At 50.5% G+C, this 15,191-nt stretch overlaps 1 protein-coding gene across 8 annotated transcripts in view; it reads right to left on the bottom strand.

Moving 5' to 3' along the window:
• IQSEC2 (IQ motif and Sec7 domain ArfGEF 2) overlaps positions 1–15,191 on the bottom strand; it is a gene marked incomplete at both ends in the record, with an annotated part of 74,691 nt that overhangs the window by 35,862 nt on the left and 23,638 nt on the right. For 3 of the 8 annotated variants that reach the window (XM_082864127.1, XM_082864126.1, XM_082864131.1), the window contains one exon: positions 14,741–14,770. In XM_082864127.1, coding sequence (XP_082720253.1) covers positions 14,741–14,770 — 30 coding nt within the window. Of the gene's footprint in view, positions 1–2,266; positions 2,363–4,163; positions 4,223–14,740; positions 14,771–15,191 lie in introns of those variants that run through there. The other 5 variants (XM_082864125.1, XM_082864129.1, XM_082864132.1 and 2 more) reach the window with 4 other exon arrangements.

Here is a 15,191-nt window from a genome sequence, read left to right on the forward strand (position 1 = left end):
ATTCATGGGCATTTACTCTTCCAAATGAACTTTAAAATCCAATTGCACAATCCCCAAAGAAAATACCACTGAAATTTTAATGAGAAATACATTGAATCTTTTGATCAAATTGGGGTAAAATGTCATTTTAAACCATATTGAATTCTTCCCATCCAAGAATAGGATGTGACTCGTGATTTATTCAAGTCTTATAGCCTTTGACGAAATTTTAGTTTTCTACAGAGAAGTATTTTAAATTTCTTATAAATTCGTAGGAATTTTATCTTTTTTTTTTGCTATTGTGAATGGGAATCTTTTTCTATTATGTCTTCTAATTAGTTATTGATGGTATTTAGAGAAGTTGATGGTTTGGGTGTATATTTATCTTGTATCTACCCATCTCACTGAATTTTCTTATTAGTTCTAATAATTTTTCCTTTTATTCTCTTTGATTATCTAAGTAGACAACTATATCATCTTCAAATAATGCTAATTCTGACTCTATTTCTGATATTTATACCACTTATTTCTTTTTTTAATCCCAATGATTAAAACTTCCAGAAAACACTGGTTAGTGACAGTGATAGTAGTCATCCTTATTTTGTTCCCAAATTGAATGGAAATTTATCTAGCACGTCATTGTTACATTTGATGATTGTTTTTGGTTTCTGATAAAAATTCTTTCCAAGTTAAGGAGGTTTTCATTCATTCCTAGTTTACTGTACTAGTTATCTATTGCTGTTTAACAAATTACCCCAATGCAGCAAGAGATAACTAAGGCACTAAGGGTTTTTAAATCAAGAATGGATGTGTGATTTTGTCAGATTATTTTTTCAGCATTTATGGAGATAGAGTAAAAAGATTGTAAAACTATTAGCATAATCAATTACAATAACAGCTTCCCTAATGTTGAACAATCCCTGCACTCCTGGGACAAACCTTCACTTGTCACGATACAGTCTTCTTTTAATATACTGATGGATTCAGTTGGAGAATCTGTAATTTAAAACATGTGTTGCTCTATTAATATGTGAGGTTAGACTATAGTTTTCCTTTTTTTTGTCTAAACCTGTCCAGTGATACCAGCCTTCTAGAATGAACTAGGAAGCTGTCCATCTTTTCCTATTAGCTGATCTTTCAATATTGGATAGAACTTCCATAATACCTGAACTTCCATAATACCAGCTGGGCCTGGTACCATTTCTGAGGAGAAAACTTTGACCATCTTTTAAACTTCTTCTATACTGTTCCATTCTATTCAGGTTTTCTGCCACTCCTTAAGTGATTTTGGTAATTTATATTTTCCTAGAAAACCACCCATCTCATCTAGATTTTCACATTTATTGGTATAAAATTACACAAAGCATTTTCTTATGACTTTTTCATATACTCTGAATCTGTGGTTAAATCCCCTTCATCATACCTTATTTTATTTATGTTTTCTTGCCTTTTTCTCAATCATAACTGCCAGAGGAGGGTCTGTCTAGTTTGCTGGTCTTTTCAAAAAACACCTCTTAGCTTATCAAACCTTTTGTTTTCTATTTCATTAATTTCTGGTTTTATATATAGTAATTACTTGATTCTGCTTTCTTTTGGTTGTTCTTTTTCTAGAACTTTCTAGACTCTTGATCAGAATAATTAGTTCATTTAAACTGTCTTGTTCTCTAATAAAAGCATTTAAGACCACAAACTTTCTTCTGGGAACCCCCATGGTCATATCCCATAGGTTTTGATCTATGACATTCTCAATTGACATTTATTCTAAATAGTCCATAAATTCCATTCTTATTTCCTCTTTAACACAAGTATTTTTAAACTTTCAAATGGACCTAGCCTTTTTGCCATTGCTATTAATATTTTATTTCATTGCATTATAATCAGAAAATGTAAAATGTGTTTTCAAATTAACTTGGAAATAATCTCCTTCCCCAAAAGTATAAGCAGATTGTTCTCTCTGTCTAAACACCCTTCCCCATCCTATCCAACTGACAAACTCTTACTCATCCTACAAAACAGCTCAAATGTTATATATTCTAGGACCAACCACTCCCACTTCGGGGGGGAAGGTATCTAGAGAAGGATTTTTAAGGAAGGACAAGCTACAAACAGCCTGTGAATGTCCTCTTTGGTCTTCTGGCCTGGTCCCCCAGTCACTCTCCTCACACGCTCAGACACCCATTCCACAGTCACTCCAGAGGCTAGAGGGAGATGGGGGAGGGGCTGGCAATGATATTGATATTTGTCTGGAGGGGTGAGGGATTGGGGGAGGGGTGGGTCTAGCTCTTACCTGCTCTCTGCCAGCCTGCCTGAGGGGGTAAGCTTCATGGAGTCAAGGACCTGAGTAGGACAGCAATACTGGTGTAGAGTATGAGACGCTGTGGACCTGAGAGACAGCAAGAGACAGAGAGAGAAAGAGAGACAGAGAGAGAGACAGGGAGGGAGGGGAGAGGCAGGGTGGGGAATGGGGACAAGGAGGCGAAAGTGAGTGGGGTAGGGGAAAGGGGAAGACTGGGAGGAATGGGTGGTGGAGGATAGGGAATGGAAGAGGAGGGGTGGGAGGGAGGGAGGGAGAGGGGGAAGGCAGGAAGGAAGGAAGGAAGGAAGGAAGGAAGGAAGGAAGGAAGGAAGGAAGGAAGAAAAAAAGAAAAAACCACAAAGTCAAGAAAGAGAGGACGGCACTCGAACCACAAACAGAACACAACGACAACAGGGGGCAGCAGAGACGAAAGAGCTGGGCTGGGCCTCCTGTGTTCCAGGTGACTCCGTGGGGACCTCGGCCTCAGAGACACTGGGACACCACAGTAGGGAAGGGGGAAGGGAGCCCTCCTCACACCAGACGCCACGGGTAGGGAAGAGGGGAGAGGGAAGGGTGGATGAAAGAGAAAGGGAAAAGGTGTATGGGGGGGTTCCCCCTTAGAGAAGACCCCCTCACAAGAAAGGAGGGAGGGATGGGGAGAAAAGAGGCTCTGGGTCCAAAGTGGGGGAAGAACCCAGGCCAGGGCGGGGTGGGGGTGGGGGTGGGGGGGTGCAGGAGACACTGGAGGAGGAGAGGGAAAGAGACAGAGAGAAACCGAAAGAGACAAGACAGAAAAGGAGAAAGACAGAGAAGGAGGAAGACAGTGAAAGGGCGAGACAAAAGACACAGAGAGAAGACGGGGAGAGGCAGAGAGTGCCAGAGCAAAGGACAGGAGAGGCGAGGGCGGAGGAGAGCTGACAAGGTCTCAGTGGTCTTGGTGACAGGATGGGACTCGGGCTGAGTGGGCGAGTGGGGCCCAGCGAGCCAGAGGACAGGGTGGTTCTTTGCTTCCAAGGCCAGTGCTGCGCCCCCAGCCTGGGGCAGGGCCCAAGCTCCGCCCCCCAGCGCTGTGCTCCCACCCTTAGCGTGGGGTCCAAAGGCCCCTCTGCCTCCTGCTTCCCACGATTAAAGTCCAGAGAAGGGGAAGGGGGAGGAGAGACAGCAGGGTAGTGAGGCCGAGGGCCCTGTCCCTGCCCTACGCAGCACAGGGCAGATACTGGGAGTGAGTGCCAGGTCAGCCAGCCCCTGCCCCCCACGAGCCCCTGAAGGCAGGTTGTGGTCAGGGCCTGGCCATTCAAGAGCCGAAGTAAAGGCCGGGAGATGTGGCTGCAGGCCAGGCCAGCTGCCCACTATCTCGCTTGCTGCGAATTGGAGAGGATGCCTAAATCTTAGAACCTTAACAGAGAATCCTGGAATCTGATACTCTTCTTATCAGAGCCTCTGGAATAATTGTCATCAGCAGAACGACTGTTTCTCAAGTGCCATCTAAGTGCCAGTCACTGGCCCAAGTCCTTGACTCGTTAAACCTGAGACTCAGAGACCCTTAGGCTGCTGGAATGTTGGTATCAGAGAGTCTCAGCTGTTGTGGACAGCCCCGCAGCACCAGGCTAGGAGCCAGGGCAGCCACCAATCACACCCCTCACAGGCCACCGACTGCGCTGCTCAGGGCTCCAGGGTTCTTACAGAGCTGGGCACCCAGATGCCCCTGGGCTCACCCACTTGAGCTGGCTCCCTCCCCCAAGCCAAAGGCCTCCAAGAATCCAAGAGGAGAGCCAGGAACCAGGAAGCCAGGAGGCTGCTGAATCAGCAGCCCAGGGACCAGGTCCAGGCCTGGGCAGGAAGGGAGGGGGTCGGGCTGCAGGGTTGGGGGTGGGGGCCAGGTTCCTACCTGCTACTCCTCCCGGGGGGCTCCATGGGTCTGGACCTGTCCCGAGGGCAGGCCCCCTGGCCAGGGCGGTGCCTCCACTGCTGTTGCCACCCCCTCCTCCCCAGCCCTTCCCTAGAAGGAGGAACCAAGGAGGCGGGGCCAGGCCTGCTGGGCTATAGGCCAGACTGCAACTGGAAACTTTGCTCCTTCCCCTGCTCCCCCAGGAGGGCTGGGAACTCCTAGTACGAGGAAGCAGCTTTGAGAGCTTGAAGTGACTCCTCTCGGCCAAACCTCAGGCTGTGCTCACTATATGCACCTCTGTTGGAATCTCCCCAAGTACCCTGTCAAGTACATGTCACTAGCCCTATTCTCCCGAAGAGAAAATTGAGATGTAGAAACATTAAGTAACTCGGCACAGGTAATAGAGCTAGTAAGTAGCAGAACCCCAAGATCAGGACCTGGTTTGGCCATTCCCAAATCAGGACTCTGTCCCCTTGGCCATATTGCTGCCCTGTGAATACAGAAACCTTTCCATAGAAGCTTTTCACAAACATTTTCATCTTCCACAGAGTTAAAGAGACTCTGTGTGGTGGTTATGCTGGGATGCTCCAGTTCAAGTAAAATTCAAATCACCCATCTGGGGAAATCAAGATGAGGGCCCAGCCGATTTCTTGACCATTGCAATAAGCTCTCACTTTCTTCTGCGTTGTTTTCTGAACTGGCTAAGAGAAATGCTCCCTGAAGAGAAAAGCAAAAATCAGAAGACACGCCATTCACAATCTATAGGCTGTTCTTCCAAGGAAATTGGCCAACCTGATTTTACAGACGGGGAGAGGGGAAGAGTCTTACTAAAGTTCATACAGCCAGTCAAACTAGAATCCCCATCGACCTACCACAGTAATCTCTCTCTCCTCCTTATGTGGGGGGCTGGAGAAAGGGGACAATTTGGAGGATTTGAAGGGTGTGGGGTTCCTGAAGAGTACCCCAGATCCAGCTCAGAGGGCTCCTGTCCTTTCACAGCCCCAGAGCCCAGGCCCCTGGCTGTTCTGAGCAGAAGGCAGCCCTGGGAGGGGCCAGGGGGCCAGTGATCTAGAAGGAATAGGAGTTGACAGGCAACAGGCCAGCCTTCCTGCCTTCCTGCCTTCCTGCCTCCCTGCCGGGGCAGCTGGTTCCTCTCAAGAAAGCCAAAGCTGCTGAGAGAGATAGGCCCTATGGACCACCGCAAAGTTGGCATCTATGGGCTCTTCATGGCCTCTTCTCCCTCTGCCCACCCCCTAAAGCCCCTTGGTCTTCAAGGCTCTGGTCTCAGCCCCTGCTTTTCTTTCTCTCTCCCTCAGCAACTCTCTTGGCTCTTGTGGCAGCCACACCTTGTGCCCATTTGCAGTTATTGTCCTAAGGGTGGCACCTGTGGCCCAAACCTTCACCTTGGCCTGGCAGAAGTTGAGAGACAGAAATTCTAGTCCTGGCCCTAAGGCTGATGCTGTGTGACCTTGAGCAAGCCCCTTCCCCTCTCTGGTGAGGCAAAGAGCTTACATTTTGGTGCCTGGCAGAGCTGGATACAAGTCCCAGCTCTACAACTTTTCAGCTGGGTAACCCCTCTGAGGCACGGTCTGTTCATCTATAAAAGGTGAGTGGCAACTCCTATCTCACAGGTTCTTGTGAGGTTTCAATGAGACACATATGCACATGCTGAAAAGTCTCAGTCTGAGCCTGAGAGAGTATGATCCTTCTCCCAGGGAGGTACGGGAGACTCTTGGGAAACCTGTTTGTTTTGGGCAGGGGAAGATTTCTAGGAAGATACCTCTTCATCTGGGCCACTCTTGGAATTCAGGCATATCTGAGCCTGTTGGGGCGACTCATGTGATAACCCTCTAGGGGCTGAAGGGAAGAAGGAGCGAAGGGTGAGGAGCCTGACCCAGCCGCAGGGCACTGGCAGGGCCTTCATTCACTTACACTACAGATCCTGTGAGCCAGGCACTGAGCTGGGTGACAGATACGGCAGTGACTAAGGGCAGTCAATGTCCCGATCTCATGGAGCTCATATTCAAGTGAGAGGAGACAGACATTATTCAACCACTAATGGAATTAAGCTGGGCAAAAAGTGGAGGTAGTGGGGGAGAGTGTTCCAGGCAGAGGAAACAACTTGGGCAAAGGACCTGAGGTGGTATTTCCAGGAACTACAAGGAGGCCAACGTGGCTGAGTGGAAAAAGCAAAGGGGAGATGAGCGAGACTGGAGATGTAGGCGGGGGCCCAATCATGCAGAGCCTGGAGGTCCTGATAAGGTTTCAGTATTTATACTAAGAGGAATTTGGAAGTCTGTGGTTCACGGATAGGCCTGGGGCGGGGAGTGTCTCTGAAGCCCCTAAAGTTGTATGAAAAATATGAGTGAGTATGAGTGCATTTCCGGGGAGAACATTGCTTTCATTAGATCCTCAGATGGGTTTGTGATCCCAAAAGGGCAGGGAAACTCCTTATATGAGTCCATTCACTAAGTGCTGACTATGAGCTAGTGTCAGGCATCCCAGGACCTTCTGTGAGCTGCCCCTCCCCACCACTTCCCCGTGGTCTCAGCCTCCCCCCACCCCACCTTCAACCTGTGCTCCACCCAAACAGAAGCGCCTACAATTCTCTGCCACACTCTGCTGTCCGCCCTCACCTTTGCCTCTGCTCAAAACACCGTTCCCCACCACCCTGCCCCCAGTGCCACCTCCCCACCTCGTTAGCTCCCCCTTGTTCCTCACAAGTCTGCTCAGAGGTGGTGCCCTCTGGGAACCTGACTCTGGGATCCCTCCCCTGTGTCCTTCCCACCCTGCGTTTCTCCAGCGCTGTCTATTCACATGCCGTTGCCCCTTCTGGTCCAGGAGCTCGGTGGGGACAGACACCATGTCTTATTCATTCCAGTGTCCCCAGCATCCGGCACAGGGCACCTAGTCAAACAGGTCAGCAGGTATTGAGAGACAGACAATCCACACTGAGGTAGAGGCTGCAAGATGGGCTGCTGGACACTAGAGGGCACTGTGGCCACTGGAATCCTGGCCTGCCGCTGGCACTAGCCAGGCTGGCCCAGGCTGGCCCCTGGGACCAGGCAGGCGGGGAAGCATGGAAACTCTGCTCCTGGGTCCTGCAGCTCCTTGGCTCTGGGTCTAACTGACCGGGGTCCCAGTCCCAGCTTCCCAATTTACCTTCTGCCTCCTTTCCAGATTATCTCTCATGACAGTGCCATCCCACTGCAGATACAGTTACAGTTCTTCACGAATGCAAGTACCAAACACTGCTCCACAGCCCTGGCACACTTTTTTGCTCTGTCTGCAACACTCTCCACTTCACCTCACACACACCCCCACCCCTCACCAGGCTAACTTCTACTCATCCACCAAGTCACAGTTTAGATGTCAGCTTGGAGAAGCCTCCCTGACCCTCAGGTTGTGTTGGGTACACTTCTGAGGTTCTCCCACAGCACCCTACACTTCGCCTGTAATTGTCTGTTTCCTTATCTGCTTTCCTACCAGACGGTGAGCTTCCTCAGAGCAGGATTCTATTATTCATCATTGTATCAACTGCATTTAGTTTAGCACAGTGCCTGGCACGTTGTAGGTACTCAAGAAATTGTCCCATGACTAAGTGGATGGATGGATGGACAGATGGATGGATGACCTCGGGCAAGTGACTCTACCTCTCAAGGTTTCAGTTTCCCCCTCTGTAAAGTGGATCCCATCACCCTTACTTGGCAGAGCTGCCAGGAGGATTAAAGATAAGGTGTGTGGAATGCTCCTTAACAGTACCTGATACATAGTACACATTTTCTGAATCAAAGCATTTATTAAGTTGAAGGAGGCTTTGCCCTGAGCCTGGGATGATCTCTCCCACTCAGGCTTACCACCTATATGTGGAAGATGGACTTAACAATAATAAGAAAACTATCCTTTTTATTAAAAAATAACAACAGCACCTGCTATGTGCCAGGCCAGAAGTAGGAGCTCCCTAAGGAGGTAGGCAGTCTCCAGTCTCAGCCAGAGGATGCAAGGCCCGGGCCGAGGTCAGAGCCATGGGCATTGCCCCTACATCTGGAGAACAGTCATTACATGCACAGCTGGTTCCAAACTCTTTACTCATAGGTGAAAACCTGTCTAAGGTTCCCTCTGTAATTAATGTAAAAACTGCAGGGTTTGTATTAATGGAAAAGTGAGCTCGAGCGTCAAGTTGATAATATTGATAATGTGTGCTTGTAATTCTATACTGAAGATAACTATAAATTCAGTCACTGCACTAATAAAATGTGAAAATTCCTGAAACAACCAAGAACTTGGTAGCAGCTGTACCATGAGTAGCATTATGCCAGTTGTTCTGAGACTATGAAAATCACCGCACACTGGTGGCGATGGTAATATTCACTGTGCACTTAAAGGCTGTTTGGGCACAAAATAAGGGGAAAGTTTTAGATAAAACAGGGTATTTTGATGCAAGAGCATGGAACTTGAAAGCATAGTGAGCTAAGGTCAACTTGCATTAGAGTAGGAACCAAAACCTTGATGGACGAGCAAGCTTATAATCGTGGGCCTCTGAGCAGACTACTCCCCAGGCTCTGACCTCGCTTGTGAACACATAAAAGCTGTGGGCACTGTAGAAGAAACACCAAGTCCAGAGTATTTGACCTCTACGCTCACCCACTTCTAGGAGAATCCACTCCCACCTACAGCCCCTTGCCACCTCGTTTACCACAGGATGGACAGAAACAGTGCTGTCCCGTGGGGGTGGGCCCTGAAGCTGGAAGGTCACATAGCTTCTAGGTTGGTGGCCACATCAGGCCACCTGAGAGCAGAGGAAGTCAGTCCAGAGAGAGGAGTCAGTGACAAAGAGATGACAGGGACCAGGCAAGTCATGAAAGATGGAGAGAGACAACGCATGAGCCAGGGAGATGCAGAGATGCAGAGAGAGAGAGAGAGAAAGAGAGAGCAATTTTCCTCCTTGACTTCTTGGTCCCACTTCCAGTTGGCATGAGGCCTGGCTATACGTCATTTACTGCTCTTAGATTCTGTGAGATGTAGCCTCACAATAGTCTCCCCCCCCCTTTATTCTTGAGCGCGTTTGAGTGGGTTTCAGTTCCCTGCAACAAAGTGTACCCAGACTAAGACAAGGGAAAATTGGGGATGTAAGTGCAGGGCTTGCATAAGCAAAAACGCATAAAGAACACTTAGGTAGGGAGGGGTGAATGCAATTATAAAGCATTTGTGTTTGTTCACCCAAATGCTCCCTCATTTCCTGACAGTTGCGACCACAGATACATGCTACAGTCGCACACTCACATACACTGACATTCAGTGGACACCAAGACAAATGCAGCAACAACCAGATCTGCTTCTATGCAGACACCCTGCCGTGCATGGACACCCACCAGCACGCAGCGCTGCCCCTGCGTTCCTCACACCCGCACAGATGTGAAGCCACACCAAGAACACAGTGGTGCTGCCTGGGAGGCTTGGGCCAGGAACCGAGGCTCAGGCTCGACTGGGTTCTGAGCAGCCTCCCTCCCCAGCTGCCAAGTGACTCATCCCCAGGGCTGCTAATTAAAGCCAGGACCGAGGGGACAGAGAGGAGGGGAGGGAAAGAGAGAGAAGGCAAGTTTATTTTGGTGCCAATCAGGCATGCAGCCAGCTTAGGGGTCACCCACTTCCTGGGGCTGGGCCAGGCCGGGGCAGGGAAACACTAACAGGAAGGGGAAGGAGGACCCCCTTACCCCTTCTTGCCCCTCGTGAGCTTCCTGGAAAAAGGTAACTCCTTTGGGAAAATTACCCATCTCCCTCCCCCCCCCACCTCCCTCCTCCTCCATCCCACAGTCAGATTCAAGTTCTACCCCCTCCAGCCTCTTGTCCTTACAACTGGCTTCTCCTCATCAACGCACTCCCATTTGGGCTTGCCAGAGCTGGCTCATCTGTGTCTGTAGCCCGCTTCCATCTCCCCCATGGATCACCCAACACAGGCCTGGTACACAGGGAATGCTCTGTTCGTGCTTCTGGAAAACAACTGGGTTAACCCCAGTATAGCATGGTGACCGCAACTCTGATGGTCTGGATTCTGATCTGAGTTCTATGGGGGGGAGGGGGTAAATTATTTTAACTCTGAAAGCCTCAGTTTCCTCACCTGTAAAGTGACTAGAATATATACTCTATAGGATTATTGTGAAGATGAAGTGAGAAAACACAGGTAAAGTGCCCAGCATGGTGGCCAGCATATATGGGCTTTAGCTATCACCCAGCAAGTGCTGCTGCCGCTGATAAATTATGCCCTGCCTCAGGCCTGGGGTAGCAGCAATTATACAGAGCTGAGTTCCAAGCCTGGCTCTACCACATAGGACCCGGGGGAACTCAGACAAGCCACATAAGCTCTCAGAGCATTGGCTCATATGTAAAATGGGTATTCACAATATGACACCATAAATTTACTGTAATGATTTGAGCCTGTCAAGGGGAGCCCAGCTCTCAGAAGTGGCTCCATGCATTGCAGCAGCGATTACTAAGGATAGCAGGAGGAGCGCAGACCTGTGGGGCCAAAGAAGCCCAGGAGCGAGGAAGCAGTCAGGGTGGACTCGGGCAGCCAGGGAAGGCACCCCAGAGTGCACAGGGCTGGAGTTGGACCCACCAGAGCCAGAGAGCATTCAGCAGGCGGTAAGTGACAAGGTTCCAGGAAAAGGAAGTGGTGGGAACAGAGAGCTGGGCAGGGCAGGCAACCAGGCTGCGCTGAACAGAAGGCAGCACGCAAGGGAAGATTTGGAAGCAGCTGGGGCAGCTCTGGGGACTGGCAGTGTCTGGACATGTGGATGGGGGAGCCACGGAAGGTCTGTGAGGTCTCAGCTACCCCAGATTGCCAGGAGGTCAAAACAAGAAAGAATCTTAGAGATTACCTAATCCAAACTCCCGTTGGACAGATGGGGGCACTGAGGCCCAGAGTGGGAGGCCTCCTCTGGGAACAGAGCCAGCGTTGGCTCCTCCTCCCACTTCTCCTCCCGACAGCAGCGGCTCCTGTTGCCATGGGGACGTCCCTGGCTCTGCGGGTGTCAGCAGCTCCCCCACCTCCTCCCTCCTTCCCTAGCAACAGGCCACCTCCTCTGGCTCTCATCCTTGCTTGCCTGTCAACCCCAGCCTGGTCCCCAGGGCCCCCAAGTTCCAGCCAGACCCTCACTGCAGCGGTAGCACCTCTAGGCCTGGGCTCCCTCCTCTTCTGGTGGCGGAGGTATCAGCCCCTCCTGCCCCTCTGTCTTCAAGTTCTGCACCTCTCCACATATCTCAAGCTTGACTGCCCCATAAATGACAATGCATTGGGTTAGGGGATGGCGGAGGGCACTACAATATGTTGAGCCACCATTTTATGCTGAGCATTGCTTTAAGTTCTCTCATCAACCCAAAGAAGTCAGAATTATTGACCTCATTTTACAGATGAGGAAAGTAAGGATCAGAGAAGCCAAGTGACTTTGCAAACAACACACAGCTAGGAAGCAGGCTCTGCTGAGAGCTAGTTTGTGACCTTGAGCCATCGCCAGTCCCTTTCTGGACCTGGATTTAAGGCGCCTGTAGGTCTGACAACTTCTCATGGATCTACAGGAAGTCCAGGCATCTTCCTCTGCCCACAGCCCTTTAGCAACACCAGCTGTTCAGCTCTAATTAGACTCCACACTTCCTCTGGCACCCCATACCTGGAAGCCCTCATGCCTGGGCCCTGCTACGGGGGGTTTTCAATCCACCGACCCTGCTCATTCCTTCCCATTCCACTTCCACAGCAGCCGAAGTCTAGCTCCTTTCCTTCGTGTTCCTTCTACCCTCCTAAACTTTCCCCTCCACACACACAATGTTTATTAGATGACAACCCTGGGGCTCCAGGGGGGGAAAAGATCTGTTCAAAGTCACATAACTAGAAAGCGACCTGGCCATAAATGGAACCCTTTGCCCAGATCCAGTTGCTGCCCTTTCTGTGCTACAGAGCCCCACCTCTCTCCTCCAGCCTCCCCCGGCTCCCACTGATGACAGAAGGTATCTGTGACCCAGTCCCGACCAGACCAGTTCTGAACTTTAACACTTGCTCCTTTCCTGCCCAGATCTGTTTTAGCCCGACTGACTGCCCCCACCCAGCCCCCCTCACCTCCGATGCCTGCTGGTTTCATTTACAGGGATGCGCTCCTTACACAGTCTGCGTGTCAGTCCTCCATGACCCAGCTCAGACACCACCTTCTCCAGGAAGCTCTCCCTGACCCCTAACTGAAGTGAGCTCAAGAATTCACATGCGGGTCCTGAGAGCATCCTCAGATGACCCCACCCAGCTCTGGTTCCAAGTTAAAGGACCTTCCCACCATATTTGCAAGATTTTGCCCCACAAGTGCTATTTTAGGCCCCTTCCACAGTCCAAGTTTGACCCCTGCTTCCACAGTTGCTGAGTCTGCAAGGTCCCTGTAGCCTCCTTGACTGTAGGTCCAGGGTGGATGTCGGGAAGTACATCTCAGTAAAACAAATACCAGCTTTGGCAGCAGACAGCCCAGGGTATGAGTCAGAGTGATGCCACCCTGCCCCATTTCTCTTATTTCCTTGGGCAAGGCACTGACCCTCTGTGGGACCTCATTTTCCTCATGTGTAAATCAGAGATCCCAATCCATGCCTAATAGGGCTGTTGTGAGCATTAAATAAGATCATATTCAGAGTTCTTAGTATGTGAGGAGCAAATGATAACTGCTATGATTACTAATATTAGGATGAGGATGAGGATGATTATTATTATCTGCAAGGCTGTCGAAAGCTCCTGCAGGGATGGCGTGGGCAGGGCTCTGGGCTTGGTGCCAGGCAGACCTGGGTTTGAATCCTGGCTCAGCCATAAATAAGTTGCATGGCTGTGGGCAAAACCCATAACCAGCCTGAGCCTCAGTTTCCTCAACTGTAAAATAATGATGATAAGGGCAGCCCAGGTTCCACCTACAGTGTCACTGGGAGGATCAAACAAAAGAAAGTCCCTGACAACTTCTGTAAGTTGTAAAGGCCCAACGTACATCATCATATGATTTATGATCATAATAACTATTAAAACCCTGAGCTATAGGTCCTAGGACCTCCCCTGTCGGGAAGAGCTAGAGACGCCTTCAGTCGCATTCCTTGACAAGTCGCAGGCATATCAACGGGGATGCCTGGGGGCCTGTGCTCAGAGTCAGCCCAAGCTGTCTTTCTCCAAACCCACAGTGGGGCACTGGGATCAGTGTCCTTTGCTAGACCAGTGCCTTCCTAAATGCTAGGACAGGCTGTTCCCAGGCCATACTCCTTGGCTGCATGCCAGGACTAATTGCATCTCATCATATACCCCTTGCCTGGACACTAGGCCGGACTGTATCTACCACACTTCCCCTGCTTTCCTGCTGGCTGAAGTGTGCTCCCATCCCACAGCCCCTACCTTGGCCCAGGGCACCAGTGTGCTCATCCCATCCCCCCTGCCTGGGATGCAAGGACACAGCATGTCTCATTATGCACCTCCGTCTGGATGCTGGGATCCTCTGCCCCCCTCCCATATCCACTGCCTGGATGCCAGGACCTGGGCTGCTGCATATGGTTGGACAAGCAGTGCCTTGCACAAGGGTTCACAGCCAAGAGGGCATGAGTCGCGGCTGAAGTTCAACCTGTGCTCTACTCACTGAGCCGGGAACCCTGGTGAGGGGCTGCAGGAGCCCTGTGGAAAGGGAACATTCCTCCAACTGATCCACGCAGTGGGTTCTACTCTTCACATAGGTGTTATATATGTTAGTTGCAGCCCTGGCTGGAACCGAGTGAGCCCATCTCATGCCTCTGCTGCCTGGACCCATCTCATTTCAGAGGCCCACTGCATCACCCCTGGCCTGGATGCTCTCTGACTGGGCCCTACCCTGAGCCCCGCATCATTCCCACATAGTCCCTATCCTTGACACTTGTGTTTTCACGAAGCTTCTGTTGGGTTAAGGCCTGGGAAATGCACTAATAGTCCTTGTCCCTAACCCCAGTTTTACCCCCAAATGGCAGATTGATCACACCCTGAAAACTTACTGATTGATGCTTGTAAACCTTTTTCACCAAGCATGCAAAAAAAAAGGGGGGGGGCACTTGTTACACTTAAATATAAGGTATATTTAAGTGTAACATTACCTTAAATATAAGGTATATTTCTAATGACTGGAATGTGTCACATCAAAAGTCCATCCAAACCACACTACTCAGGGCTAGTGCAGGTCAGGGTGGAGCACAAACGCCAGACCAGGGAAGCCCCGTTTCTATCGTGTCCCCTTCTCCCGGGAAGGGAGGGGGAGAAGGTCCCGGGTCCAGAGCTGACCTCTCTGCAGGTCAGCTTTCCCATCTAGGTAGCTCCCATGAGCCCCTCCAGTGTTCAGCCGAGCCCCCAAATCAGCTAGGGTCAGAAAGACTAAGGAAGAGTTTTCAACCCCCTCCCTATGCTTGCCTCCTCCCCACCCCTAATACCAGTGGGACAAAACCCCTGGAGTTGGCCCCCGCCCCTCCCATGGATCCCAAAGTGACAAGCCAGAGGCCCCCACCCCAGTCCCTGCCCCAACTCCCAAGCACTACTAAAGAAAGGAGGTACTGACCTGACTGTTCTGGAATTCTCACCATCAGATCTGAAAGAGAAACAGAGAAAAAACCCGACAGTCAGCATATGCCCTCTACTCCTCTCCTCCCTCTGCCCAGCCCTGACACCTAGCACGCATCGTGAAAATGAAGGGTAGGGCATTTCGTGCAGAGAGAATGGCCAGTGCATAGGCCATGATGTGGCGGAGGGCCTGGCCAGTTGTTGGGACACGGAGGAGGACAGTGTGGCCGGGGTGGAATAAGTGAGGGGAAGAATGGTTGGAGGTGAGGTCGAGGAGGTGCCAGGAACCAACCATGTTCTAGCCTAGTGGGTCATGGTGAAGAGCCTTCCTCGGAGTGGCTGAGAGGCAGCCTGCAGCGGTGGCCAGGGGCAGAGCCCGAGGTTTAAACACAGAGAGACCAAGCCTCAGATACTGGCTCTGCCACTTACCAGCCCTGTGACCTGGGCAA

This window comes from Leucopleurus acutus (genome assembly GCF_964270905.1).
Source record: "Leucopleurus acutus genome assembly, chromosome: X".
In the NCBI taxonomy this organism is placed as follows: domain Eukaryota; kingdom Metazoa; phylum Chordata; class Mammalia; order Artiodactyla; family Delphinidae; genus Leucopleurus; species Leucopleurus acutus.